The sequence below is a fragment of the Capsaspora owczarzaki genome (assembly GCF_000151315.2).
Source record: "Capsaspora owczarzaki ATCC 30864 unplaced genomic scaffold supercont2.13, whole genome shotgun sequence".
NCBI classification, from domain to species: Eukaryota; class Filasterea; order Ministeriida; family Capsasporidae; genus Capsaspora; species Capsaspora owczarzaki.
This window is the reverse complement of record NW_011887304.1, coordinates 376,444-389,549: the sequence shown is the minus strand read 5'-3', so window position 1 is coordinate 389,549 and position 13,106 is coordinate 376,444. Positions and strand designations below refer to the sequence as shown.

At 58.6% G+C, this 13,106-nt stretch overlaps 3 protein-coding genes across 3 annotated transcripts; 2 read left to right on the top strand and 1 right to left on the bottom strand.

The window, feature by feature from the left end:
- Window positions 1–405: 405 nt before the first annotated feature.
- CAOG_07052 (hypothetical protein) lies at window positions 406–3,528 on the top strand. The gene has a single exon (XM_004343726.2). It carries the CDS (start codon window positions 468–470, stop codon window positions 3,267–3,269), a length of 2,802 nt encoding a protein of 933 aa, XP_004343776.1. The 5' UTR covers window positions 406–467; the 3' UTR covers window positions 3,270–3,528.
- Window positions 3,529–3,657: 129 nt separating this feature from the next.
- CAOG_07051 (diacylglycerol kinase 1) lies at window positions 3,658–9,132 on the top strand. The gene is made up of 2 exons (XM_004343725.2): window positions 3,658–3,992; window positions 4,606–9,132. The coding sequence occupies exons 1-2, from the start codon at window positions 3,757–3,759 to the stop codon at window positions 8,996–8,998; spliced, it is 4,629 nt and encodes a 1,542-aa protein (XP_004343775.2). The 5' UTR covers window positions 3,658–3,756; the 3' UTR covers window positions 8,999–9,132.
- A 4-nt stretch (window positions 9,133–9,136) lies between these two features.
- On the bottom strand, window positions 9,137–13,097 carry CAOG_07050 (hypothetical protein). The gene has a single exon (XM_004343724.2). The coding sequence runs from the start codon at window positions 12,994–12,996 to the stop codon at window positions 9,223–9,225; it is 3,774 nt and encodes a 1,257-aa protein (XP_004343774.1). The 5' UTR covers window positions 12,997–13,097; the 3' UTR covers window positions 9,137–9,222.
- Window positions 13,098–13,106: the final 9 nt, after the last annotated feature.

The following is a 13,106-nucleotide window of genomic DNA, read 5'->3' as shown; positions in this document are numbered from 1 at the left end:
CGGAAAAACAACTCGACAATTCTCAGACAAGAGCGAAATAAATGTCCAACTTGACCTGAATTGTTGTTCCTATTCTCTCTCTTCTGATCTGGTCGCTTGTCTGTTGACTGGCGTTCTGATCTGCTTGGAAATACTCTCGATTCGTTTTCCTATTACTCTCCACTCACTAATACACCATCGGTAAGCCTACGTTTCCTTGTCTCTCGTTCGTTACGCAATGGAAATCCAATGTATTAAAAAAAAAAATCAATAAAATAAAAATAAATAAAAATCCAAAATCCACGTGGACGATAGAAAAACCATGCAGTTTTTGTTGCGCTTAAAACACACAATCATAGGATCCTCACTCACCCGCCGAGTTCGACTCCCTAGTAATTCCTAATCGAAACCGAGCTCATTGTTTTTTTTTTTTTCTTCCCTTCCAACTTCTTCCCAACAAACCCCGCCAGCAAACAAGCGAACTCACAATGGGCGTCTTCGGTCTGACTACGTACGTGGCTGCTCACAAGGAGCTGTGGGAGACTGTCCAGCTGCACTTTGTCCAGCCATCGCGTGGCGCCACGCAACCGGCTGCTGCTGCTGGTGCTGCTGCTGCCGGCAACGCCAACAAGGCACCTGCTGCTGCCAATGCTGCTGCTGCGGGCATGCGCCACGTCTCTGTGGACGGCTTTGCAGTCGTCTACTTTCTGCACCGCCAGATCGAGTGGACGTACGGCGGCGACTACTCCAAGTTCCGCGAGAGCGTCGTGCACTTTGTCGAGAGCTTCCGCAAGGCCAACTGCATGCTCCACGTCTACATGGACGGCACCACCCCTGCCATGAAGCTCGACACGGTTGTCGCCCGCGAGCAGCAGAAGATTGAGCGCGTGGCTGCTGCGCTCCAGCTCGTCTGCCAAGACTCGGACGCGGCTGCTGCTGCGTCGTCGAACGCTGCTGCTGCTGCTGCTGCTCACCAAGCCTCCGCTGCGACCTCGCACGATGGCTCAGAGGACGATCATCACGGCAACGCGTCGGGCGCGCCGGCCGCGAGCAACGTCATTCGCTCCCAGACGCTCGACAAGCAGGTCCTGCCGCCCATGATTGTGCGCGCCTTCACGGACGTCATGCACGAGCTCAAGGTGGACATGCGCTACTGCGACAACGAGGCCGACGATGTCGTCGCCTTCATGGCCAAGCGCAACAACGCCATTGCGCTCTCGAACGACTCTGACTTTTTGATTGGCGACGTGCCGTGCGGCTACTGCCCGCTGCCGTCCATCAGCATCCAGGCGGATCGCATCGTGCTCGAGCTCTTCAAGTCCAGCGAGTTCTCCAAGGCGCTCAAGATGCACCACACGCTCCTCCCGCTCTTTGCGTCGCTTGCTGGCAACGACTACATGGACCGCGAAATCCTGCGCCCCTTCCACAACTACCTGCTCCGCGCCTTCCCGCAGCGCGGCGCAGGCATGCGCCAGCACGCCGTCATCCAGGCTGTCGGTGCCTACCTCGGCCAATTCAAGGCCGACGAGGAGCTCGCCCTGGCTGTTGCCGCCAAGGACATTTGCGACCTCGTTTACGGCGTCGCCCACCCCGCCATGCCCAACGCCGACCCCACCGCGCCTGCCCCAGTCCCGCCGCAGCCCGCTTCGCCCAACCCGTTCGCGGCACGCACACACGCAGAGGCCCTCATCTACACGCGTGAGCTTCTCCAGCAGTCGGTCGCCCAATACCGCCCGCAAGCGGCCCCGGTCGGCCAGACCACCACGCTCAAGGTCAACCCCGCGCTTTCCTACCCGCTGTCCCCCGAGGTTATCGAGCGCTTCCGCACGAGCTACATGTCCTGCTCGACGATGCAGGTTATTTCTAATGGATTCTTCTGGTGCCACTCGCTCTTGGAGGACACTAATTCCGCCGAGAGCTCGTGGGCCCTGTCGCAGTCCATCCGACAAGTCGCGTTCGGCATTCTGGCCGGCGGCAAGCAGGCGCAGGCCTCGTTCACCTCTAACAACCACTCGTTGGTCGAGTACAAGCGTGTTGGCGCCGAGTTTGCTCGTGCCGACGTTGCGCCCATTTTCTCCATCAACGACAAGCTGGCCGTGCCCTCGCAGGCCGAGATTGCCAAGCTCAGCAACGACGCCAAGCTCGCCATCCTGCTCGAGGCGACCGAGGCGCACCCCTCGATTGCCCAGCTCCCTGCAGACTGGCAAATCATCGCCATGGCCCTGTCGTTTGTGATTAAGCGCGCCCAGCTCCCCATCAGCGTTGCCGTCCCCCTTGTCGAGTGCCTCGCCCGTCGCAACGAGTGGCCCCAGGTCACTGGTCATGCCGCCTCGTCCCTGCCCCCGCAGATGACCCGCCTCACTGCTCGCGTCGGTGGCCTCTGGCAGACCACCCTCTACTCTATCATGGTCTTGCACGAGCTCTTGTACTCGTCCACCCCGTTCCCCACTCCTAGCCGCCTGTTTGACGGCCACGCCTTTGCCTACTTTTTGCAAACCCAGGCCGTCGGCACCCAGACTCTTGCCGAATTTGCGGGCTCTGACGACGCCGCTGCCGTTGACAAGGCCATCAAGACTGCCGTTGCCAACGCCTCCGACTACGGCCAGGCTGGTCTCTTTAGCGGCCTTCTCGCCACAACCCTCGGTCGCATTGTTGCCGAAAAGTGGTCCGAGTGGGTCCCCCAGCCCCTGCTCGTCACCCCCGCATCGCAGGCGTGGATCCAGGCGCACGTCCAGTCGTCCTCCCACACTGGCATGGTCACTGGCGCTGGCGGCTTGCCGCGCCAGTCGCCGCACGGCTCGCAGCAGTCGCACGGCTCGGCGTCCTCCACCCAGTCGGCCTCGGGCGTCTACCGGCCGCCACACATGCAAAACCGCAACAACCAAGCCGGTCTTTTGCCGCTTGCCCACCAAGGCGCAGTGCCCATGGCTATCGACCCGACCGCGGCGCCCGGCCTGATTGGTGCCGCTCCAGGCCTGATTGGCGCTGCCCCAGGCCTCCTCGCCACCCCAGTCGACCCCGCTGCGGCCGTCTCCGGCGAGCTCCAGCCCGGTCTTGCCGGCGTTGCCCCTCGCCAAGTCATTCGCGAGCAGCGCAAGAACGCCCGCGCCCAGCAGCTTGCCGACAAGAACCAGCAGGGCCCTCGCCTCACCCGCACTCAGCTCTTGCAACAGCAGGCCACCGCACCGCCCAAGCCCGCCAAGGTTTCCAACAGCTTTGCCATGCTGAACGCTGGCGACGACGACATGGTGATGCCCGAATCGGACGACGACGAGGAGGACGATGAGTAGAAGATCTAGTACAACAATTTTGGCCCAGCGAACGAAAAAAAAAAATCCAACAAAACCCAGCAACCAACTCAATCCACCGTTCTTTTGATTTTTCGTGCCAGCAGGTCCTCGCTCGCGGTGTTTTTCTTTTTTCTATTTTTGCGGTGTGTTTCTGTGCTGATCTCTTTCGTGCTCTCAGCGATTCAGCACGTTTTCTCGATCCCGTTGCTTTTGTTTTTTTGTTTCTTTTGTTTTTGCTGACCGTAATACACAAAATTCTTATTTTTAGCTTTTATTGTTGCAGATCAATCCGTGCATGTTTTGCTCATGATGATGATGGATAAATCCAGAGCAGCTTCTGAGCAAATCTCTCTGCTTTTCCAAAATCCAGTCTTTTTTTGTTTTTTTAATTCGTTATTTTTTTTATTTTGTATCTTTTTTTCCCATTGCTCTGCTTCGTTCTCGCTCTTCTCGCCGTTGTTCCTCTCCCCCCCCTGACCTGCAACCCATGTCGTCGCCGTCTGGTCAAGCAGCAGCAGCAGCAGCCACCACCAGCAGTGGCAGTGGCACGCTGCACCCGCACATGTCGCAAGACCACGACGCGCTGATTGAAGAGACGCTTCGACGCCTGCAGCTCGAGAACCAGCATCTCCGCGAGCAGCTCGATCTCAAGCAGGCCGCCGTGGCTGCCAACCTCGGTGCTGTCAATGCACTCGGCAGCGAAGTCTCAGCGCGGCTCGACGAGTACGTTCCACAAAAAGACCCGTTCGCACAAAGACCAAAAAACCAAAAAAACCAAAAAAAAAAAGAAAAAAAAAGAAAGAGTTCCGTTGAACGTTCAGTCTGTCCACTCGAACGCAAGACTCTGATGAGGGGGAACAGGACTATCAGGAAGAAGAAAGGAAGATGTACGTCAGTGAGAAGGTCGAGCAGACAGACCGGACTGTCAGCCACACACACTCAACTGTCCACAGATTTTCACTTTTGTACGGCTTTTTATGAGAGTTTTAAATTTTTAGTTTTTATTTTTTTATTTTTTATTTTTTATTTTTTATTTTTTTTTCCCCCCGCTTTTTTTTTTCTTGTCATCGTTCATCGTTCTTTTCGTTCAAGTCGTCGAACTTTCATACAACAAAAGCAACCGCTTCTCAACACAAAGAGTGAATCGGACTCGTTTGCTCGGAAGCGCCGTTCTCGATGATAGAGTGGCTGGGGAACCCAAAAGGAGGACCGCCGTGTGTTTTCCCACGCTCGCTCGCTTGTTTTCTCAGATTTATCGAAAATCGGCAAACTGCGAATGCGAAAGCAACGTCGCACATTTTGAATATCTCACGTTTGTTGATTCCAACTCCAACAGAGTCAAACTCACAGGTCCAGCGGACAGGTCGACCGTGCAACCCCCGTCGGCTGGCGAGGTCGTTCGTGGCCTGCTCGAGGGCGGCCAAGGAGGCGCCAATAGCGACTTGTCGTTTGATTTTGGCCTCGATCTCGACGAGAGCAGCCTCGAGTCCATCGAACACGCTCGCGCTGGCGGTCTGCTCGGCGCCGGAGGCGTGCCTGGTCTCGCCGACGCCGAGAGGGTCCTTGACGACGAAGAAGAGGACGAGGAGTCTGACGACGAGTACGAGGAGGAGGAGGTCTCCTTGGCGAGCTCGACAGACACGATTCCGCCGGCCCAGCTCGCCGACTCCAACTCGAGCAGTTCGCGTCTCGAACGCGAGCCGGGGCTCCAGAGCGTCAACTTTTCCAGCTTTTTGAACAACCCCGAGATTCTGTCGGGCTTGGTGGACCGCTTCCGCCGTGGCTTCCGTGCGGACGACGGCAAGGACAGCGCGATTGCACCCGCCAGCAGCGTCTTCACTGGCCAACAGGTGATTGACTGGCTCGTCCGCACCGTGCTCATCACTCGCCGCCGCGCTTTGGCTGTCGGCCAGTCCATGATTGACCAGGGCATTATCGAGCAGCTGGACAAGTCGGGCAAGCGGGTGCAGAGCAAGGACTCGCGCTTTTACGACGACCGCACCCTGTACCGCTACAAGAACGACGACGCCGACTTTGAATTCCTCGAAATCAAGCTGGAGCACACCTTTGTGCGAAAGGACAAGAGCAAACCCGTGGTGTGCGACGTCTGCCGCACGCGCATCTGGACTGGCGCCATGCTGGTGTGCGAGAGCTGCAAGCTTCGCTGCCACAAGAACTGCGAAGGGCGAGTCACGTCGATTTGCTCCCGATCCGAGTCGGGCGTCGCGCGTCCGCTCCCAGAAGAGGAGCACGGCGCGGCGGCGGCTGCAGCTGCTGCCGATCTCGAGGAGGACTCGAGCATGGTGGTTGACGAGAAGGAATTCAACCCCATCATCATCCCGAACTCGGCTGTGCGCGCCGTCGAGCCCGTGTCGGCCGGCGGAAACAAGTACGCCATCACCCTTCCGCAAGACTGCACGCCCGTCATTGTGTTTGTCAACCGCAAGTCTGGCGGCCAGGAGGGTGGCCGGCTCATTTCCATCCTGCAGCGTCGCTTGCACGAATGCCAGATCTGGGACTTGGGCCAGGGCGGGCCGCGCCCCGGCTTGTTGCAGTTCCGCGAAATTGCCCACAAGGTGCTGGTCTGCGGTGGCGACGGCACCGTGGGCTGGGTGCTCTCGGAAATGGACAAGATTGACTATGCGCCTTTGCAGCAGCCTCCAGTGGCCATTCTTCCAATGGGCACTGGCAACGACTTGTCTCGTGTTCTGGGCTGGGGTCCCGGAGGCGGCGCTCGGACGATGGGTTATTTGTCCAAAAAGCTCTTCCAGATGGTCCACTCGGAGATTGTTCTGCTGGACCGCTGGTCGGTGGCCATCCACGACGTTGAACGCAACAAGAACCTGCTCGTCATGAACAACTACCTCTCCGTCGGTGTGGACGCCAAGATTGCCCTCAAGTTCCACCACGCTCGCGAAGAGTCGCCCGAGCGGTTTAAGAGCAAAAACTTGAACAAGCTCTGGTATGTGACGTATGCCGCCAAGGCCATGCTCGGCTCCTCGTTGCCCGTGTGCGACATGGTCTCGCTGGAGGTGGACGGCAAGCCCGTCGTCATCCAGCGAGACATTGAGGCAGTGATTCTGCTCAACATTCCCAGCTACATGGCTGGCACGGATCTCTGGGGCAAGAAGGCGGCGCCCTTCGTCGACCAAACCTTTAGCGACGGCCTGCTCGAGGTGGTCGGCATCACGGGTGTCTCTCACATGGGCCGCATTCAAGCCAAGGTCTCAACCGGCCGTCGTCTCGCCCAGGGCTCGCACGTGCGCTTCACCCTCACCCACGAAATTGCCGCCCAGATTGACGGCGAGCCATGGCTGCAAAAGCCTGGTGTCATTGACATTCGCCTGCTCAACCAAGCGCGCATGCTTCGCTTCAACAAGAAGGAGCGCTTCCATCCCGACTTTGTCACCATCAATCTCACGCCGCAAGAGCTCGAGGTCATTGCTTCCGATTTCGTGCAGGGCGTGCCCACCTACTTCCGCAAGGTTCACCACGTCGGGCGCAAGGCGTACGTCTTCCTCGGCTCGGAGGGTGTGGACTGGCTCATGTTTTACATGAAGACCGACGACCGCAGCAAGGCGTGGAAAGTCGGCCAGCTCCTCATGGAGGCTGGCGTGTTTGAGCACACTGGTCACCACCGTCAATTCCGCGACCAGAATGTCTACTACAAGTTTGCCGAAAACCGCGTGCCGCTGGTGACTGGCCACGACGGCTCAACCCCCACCTCGCCCCTGCAGGCCTTGGTTGCCGGTCATCATCGCGGGTCGGCATCGGCTGCTGGAGGTGTGCCCAGCGGCAGCGGCGCTGCAGCAGCAGCAGCAGCAGCTGGCGTCACGGCAGAATCGAGCGCGTCCGCATCGACGTCTGCGCCCGTGTCTGCGTCTGCGTCAGCGTCAGCCAGCAGCTTCTTTGAGCCACCAGAGTCGAGCACGGCCATGCTGCAGCTCACTTCGTTGACGGTCAACTCGCTCTCAATCACCGACATTGGCGACTTTTTGCGGGAGGCCGTTGCCAGTCTGCCTGCTGCCGACCGCGCATTGGCTGTCCAGTTTGTCGACGAAGGGTCGTCTGCCGATCTCTCGCCCATCGCCCAACGTGACCGCCGTCGACTGCTGGCCATGGCTGCCGAGCTCAACCCGGACTTGCGCGCCAAGCTGGAAGCACGGCTGACGGGCCATTTTGGCCTGGAGACTGCCGAGGCACCCAGCTATTCGTCCAAGATTGCGTCCTACTCGACGGCCAGCGCATCCGCATCATTCCACGAGGACAAGCCGGAAAACTTTTTGGCCCATCTCAAAGTGTTTGTCGTTGAAGCCAAAGAGCTGCGTGCCCTCGACTCCAACTGCGATGCCTACCTCGTGTGCGACTGCGAAAAGGAGACGTTCAAGTCGCGCGTCGTGCGCCGCACCACCAACCCTGCCTTTGGCGAAGAATTCCACTTTATCATCTCGCGCTCCAACTCGATGCTGAACTTTGCCGTGTACGACCACAACCGATCTGCCCAGGTCATGGCTGTTGACGAGGCATTCCTTGGCCGTCTGAAGGTTCCGATCTCGTCGCTCGAGCCCGGTGTTGTGGACAAGTGGTTCCATCTGCTGCCCAAGAAGGACAAGCACGTCGGCATCCGTCCGAAGGGCTCCATCCACCTGATTATGGAATATACCCCGTTGCTGGGCACGGTGGACTCTGGCATGTCGCTGGGCCCCGAGCCGTTCGTGCCGCCGGGCGAGCCTGTCGGAGGATTTAAGAGTGTGATTGCGCGTGTGAGCGAGGCCAACCACGTTTCCTGCGCCTTCAACAACATTTACCATCCGCTTGCTGAAAACGAGCACGAGCAAGCGCTCTTGCGCATGACGTCTGGCAAGAACAAGGCCGACGACGACATTCTCCCCGAATTCGAGCTTGTCTCGTCGGTGGCCATGGCCGAAGGCTTGTTTGAGTACTTTAGCGCCCCCATGCGCAGCGAAGACGTCGACGTCTATGTCCAGCGCGACCAGCGCGTCATCTCCGACGAGTGGATGCACATTGGTACCTTCCGAACGGACATGGCGGGCCGTGTCTTTGTGCCCATGCCAAAGTGGGTGCACTCGACGGTCGCCCACTACCGCATTCGCATGGTGGCCCTGCACGACCACTCGATTGCTGCTGGCTCGCTCTACGTCGTTCCCAAGGGCACGGCGTGCATTGTCTATGACATTGACGGAACCCTGACCATTGGCGACCAGGAAGTGGTGCAGCAGGCAGTCAAGGATGCCGTCAACGTCAGCTACGACCTCAAGCTGCGCAAGGGCGCGCTGTCCCTCGTTCGCATGTGGTTTGCCAAGGGCTACATGCCCGTTTACCTCAGCGGCCGTGCTGGCTCCTTTTACAATCTGACGCGCGACTGGCTGATTCGACACGGGTTCCCGCCTGGCCCCATTTTGCACACCCGCTCGCATCTGCCCACCGTCCCTCTGTACCCATCCGTGGGCGTCTTCAAGCGGGACTGGATTTCCCACCTCAAGGCCATCGGACTCGATGTTGTGGCAGCGTACGGCAACACTGAGACGGATATCCGCGCTTACGGCGAGTTTGGCCTTCCCCGCAACCGCATTCTCATTGTTGGTCCCCATGCTGGCAACGGTGGCTCGGTCAACTGCGGCCGGTCCAACTTCAAGGACCATCTTCAAGATGTTGTTCACTTCCCCGAGGCCGCCATTCCTGTTCCTCGCGAGTCCATGGATTGGTGAAAGGAAGCGGGGCTTTTTTTTTTTTTTTCATTTGCTTGTCTTTGGTTTTTCTTCGTTTTGTGTTTTTGCAAATTGGATCATCTACTTGATCATTTGGGCTCCTCCTTCTCTTTTGCGTTGTGCGTGTGTGTGTGCTTTTTTCTTTTTTCGAAATATATTGTTGATTAAAATTGATTTTGTAACAAAAAGGAACGGTTGCGCAAACACAGCAACGAAAAAAAAAATCATTGCAGCAGCGACGCCTCTGTAGAGAGCGACGCGGTCAACGTTTGCGACACGGAGGCACTCGCTTGGCATGTTTGCAGGAGACGGTCAAGCATTGGTCGAGCATGGATGAAGGCAGCTCGGTTTGCGGCGTTCTGCAGCAGCTCGAGAACAGCCCGCAGCAAGGCGTCAGCTGCAGTGCCACTCGACTCGACCGACAGCTGTGCCAGCTCGAGTGCGCTGATGAGCACGGCCGAGTTGACACGCACAGCGGCACTGACTGCGCTGGACACTGCCCGAAGGCCTGCAGCAATGTGCAAAGCCTGATGCTCTTGCAGAGCAGATGCAATGGCAATGAGACCGAGCTGACCAACGCGAGCAAACGTGGCGGAATCCAAAATCGCGTGCTCAAGCATGCCGAGAGTCGTCACGCGCGGAGCCAGCGCCGTCCACATGGACACGAGTCCAAACACGGCGTCGGAAGGCAGGCAGCGCGCGTTTGCCGGCTGTCCGCTTTCGTCGACGAGGGCACCGGTCGAGTCCATGGCCCGTGCAACGGTCGATGCCAGCGCCACTACTTGCGATGCAGGCAACGCATGAACGACGCCAGAGCACGAGTCAAGCAAGTGCTGCCGGAAGTGCCAGTATCGCTTTGCTTGGTCCGTGTACACGTTTGCATCGGTGCCGAGCCTGCCAAACACTCGCACAAACCGCGGCGTGGTGGCCACGTCTTTCCATTTCTGTTGCAGTGGAGGCGACACAATGGTCACTGCTCGGCCTGTCACTGGCATCAGCGCGGTGCAAAGTCCAGCTGGAGTTGGCTTGAATGGAAGGGCTTGTTGCAGCGCAACCCACTCGCGGCGACGGTAGCCCACTGCAGACGTAAACAGCACACCCAGCGAGCAAGATGTCAGCTCGGCAAGTGCTTTGATTTCCTCCTGCAGTTCCTCAGAGCTCGCGGACAAGTGGTGGTGGTGAGCAGTTGCATCCGCTGCGCGTTCAGACACTCGGCGGAACTCGCGCGCGTGCGACGAGTACAGTGTCTCTAAAAGGTACGTTGCAGTGTTTGAGTTGAGCGCGGGGGAGACGAGGCACGCTCCAACAGCGTCGTAAAAGGACGACGAGGTTTGCGGAGGCAGGTGCGCCCACAACTCGACAAATCGCCTCTGGATGAAGGGTGGGAGGAGCAAAAATGGACCGAAATGCCACACATCCTTGGCTTGGACACCCATAAACGGCACAAGAGCGGCCTGGAGCGGCGCAAGCCAGCTGCCACTTGCCAAAGGAGACTGGTTTGGCGGCGCATCCTCGCGCACAACGTTTGCGGGAGCATGCCGGGCCATTTTCAGCAGCAGATCAAGAATGATGCCAGTGAAGGTGGGATTATCGTCGGCCAGCATCCAGAGCAGTTTCGGCAAGCCGGCCACCACCGTCGAGATGGTTTCGAGAATCTCTTCCGGCACGCCGGACGCTGCCTGCGCGCCGTAATGGAAGATGACCCGAGCAAGAAAGCGCAAGCTAATCTTGGATGCCGCAGACAACCTGCTGGCGTGCTTGTGAAACTCGGCTGCGGATGTGACGAGGAGGACTTGCAGCTTGGGTTCGACCCGATGCAGCAGAGCCGTTGCAGTGTGGAAAAGAGCAGTGGTGTGCTGGTTGGTTAGCTCATTACTGGCAGTATCTGAGGAAACGCGATGGCCAGAATGATGTTCCTGGCTGAGCACGTTGGAAACAAACGTGACAATGTCGCTAATCCACGGCGCCGTCGTCAGAGAGCGGTTTGAACCGCCGGTTCTCTGTGTCTGCTGCTGACTGGGCAACCTCGGAAGCAGATCTTCCATCGAGGTGGACGAGGGACCCACACTGGATGCGCCCGATGCAGACACGTAGAGCTTTTTGGACTTGTTCTGCTGCTGCTTTTTGCTGTTTGAATTTGCTTGCTTGTTGGTCGGCGCTTGGGCCTGTGGTGGTGCTTCGGATGACGCCTCACTAGCAAGGTGGTGTACGGCATCCTCGGGGTTGACGCCCTCCAAAAAGCAGCTCATAATGTCGCAGGTGCTGATATTCATGGTTCGAAGCAGTGCAGCACGCTTTGGATCGCGTTGGTCGCCCCCGGCTCCAAACGGAAAGTAAGTCATAAAGTGCTTGCGAAACTCGGTCAGCTGCTCGGCAGGCAGGCTTCGTGCGCGCGCGGTGGTCGTCGAGCTGACAAACCGCCGCGACGTGGATGCTTCTTCGCCGCCAACATCATCTGCTCGTAAAAGCGAGGTCGTGTGGCGGCAAAGCTGGCGCACAATGCTGAGAATGACGCTCATGCACGACAAGGTGGCTTGGGCGTGTGTGTCAATGTCGGCGGGCGCACACTCAATCCAGACCTCCAAGAGCAAGGGCAGTACAGTTGAAAGAAAGCCCAAACAGTGTTCGGGGTTGCTAAAGTCGCCAATGGAGGTGTTGGGAGCAATCAAGCTGCTGCTAGTCACCGCTTTGCCACCGACAGAGCGCTGCGTGGCGGATGCAGCGTCAGGGTTGTGGCCGACAGTGCTCATGGCCTGGAGAAGAGATGTTGCCGTCATGCGCTCAAACGACATGGCAGCTCCAAACTTGTACACGGATGCGCTGTGGATGGTCAGCGCTGCGCGACCGTTGTTGCTCCAGGAGCGGCTGCCTGCAGAGTGCTGCATCCAAATTTGATTGAGCGGCGTTGCTGGATCCAAAAACACTGGAAGTGAATCCGAGCCGGCAGTGTCACCATCATCGCTACTTTGACGTGTTTGCTCCTCAGAGACGCTCGTGCTGCTCGTGCTGGTCGTGCTGGTCGCGGTCTCAGAGGGCTCTTTCAAACAGGCGTCCAAAAAGACTTTGAGCCGCAACAGAATGCTGGCGCGCGACTGCGTCGTGGCAAGCGCACCGGCAGGATTCGACAGCAAAGTACGGCCGGCAGTTGCAGCAAGCTTGGCAGCAGTGCTGGTGGCACTGGCGGACGCAGCAGCAACAGCCAAGGCCGCGGCCGTCGAACCCGGCTTTGCCGAGACGGCACCTCCTGCGGGCTTGGTGTCACCTCGCGCCGACAGCAGCTCGATAAAGTTTGGCAGAATGTCGCGACTATGGGCCACAATCATGCGTGGATAGCGCTCGAGGAGCAGGTCGAGGAAGAGCAGCGAGTCCAGGCGAATGTCGTCGCGAATGTGAGTCATGGCGCTGCACGTGTGCACCATGAACAGCGGGAAGAATGGCCGCATCTTTTCCTCGTCAATACGCGCAACCAGCGCCTGCAGAAACCCGAGCACGGCGCGCCGGACTGGGCCTTCGACGTCCGAGATCAGCTCGACCGATCGCTCGGTGATTGCGCTGAGCTGCGACGCGCGGTTGACCATTGCGTACGGGTACTGCAGCACGAGCTCCTTGAGTCCAAACGCAGCGTCCTTGCGCACTGTTGGCGAGTAGTGCCGCAGCTGGACGAGCAGTTCTCCGACGCTCAGTCCTCGCTCGGTGATCGGCTCGACCATCATCATTGCCTGAGCCTCGACAGCTGCTGCTGCGGCTGCCTTGTCCGACGACGACTTGCTTGCAGTAGCATCAGCAGACGGGCCTCGTCCATGGGCGTGTTGTGGGGCGGAGGGCTGTCCAGCAGCAGCCAGTCCATGTGGTGCAGCTGGCTCGGCCGCATGCGCAGTAAGTGTGGGAGCGACCGTCGGCGCCGCTGCTGCAGCAAGATGCATGCGGTTGATCTGTGCTTGCTGGGCCTGCGTGCGCTCGGCGTGGACGACCACGGACTGCGCCGGCATGTTGATCATGGCGACCTTGAACGAGGTCTGCGTCGCGGACGCCGCTGGGCCAGCCGCCTTGCCGACCTTCAGCTTCACCTTGTGGAAGTCGGCATTCTGCTGCGACTTTTCTTCTTGGT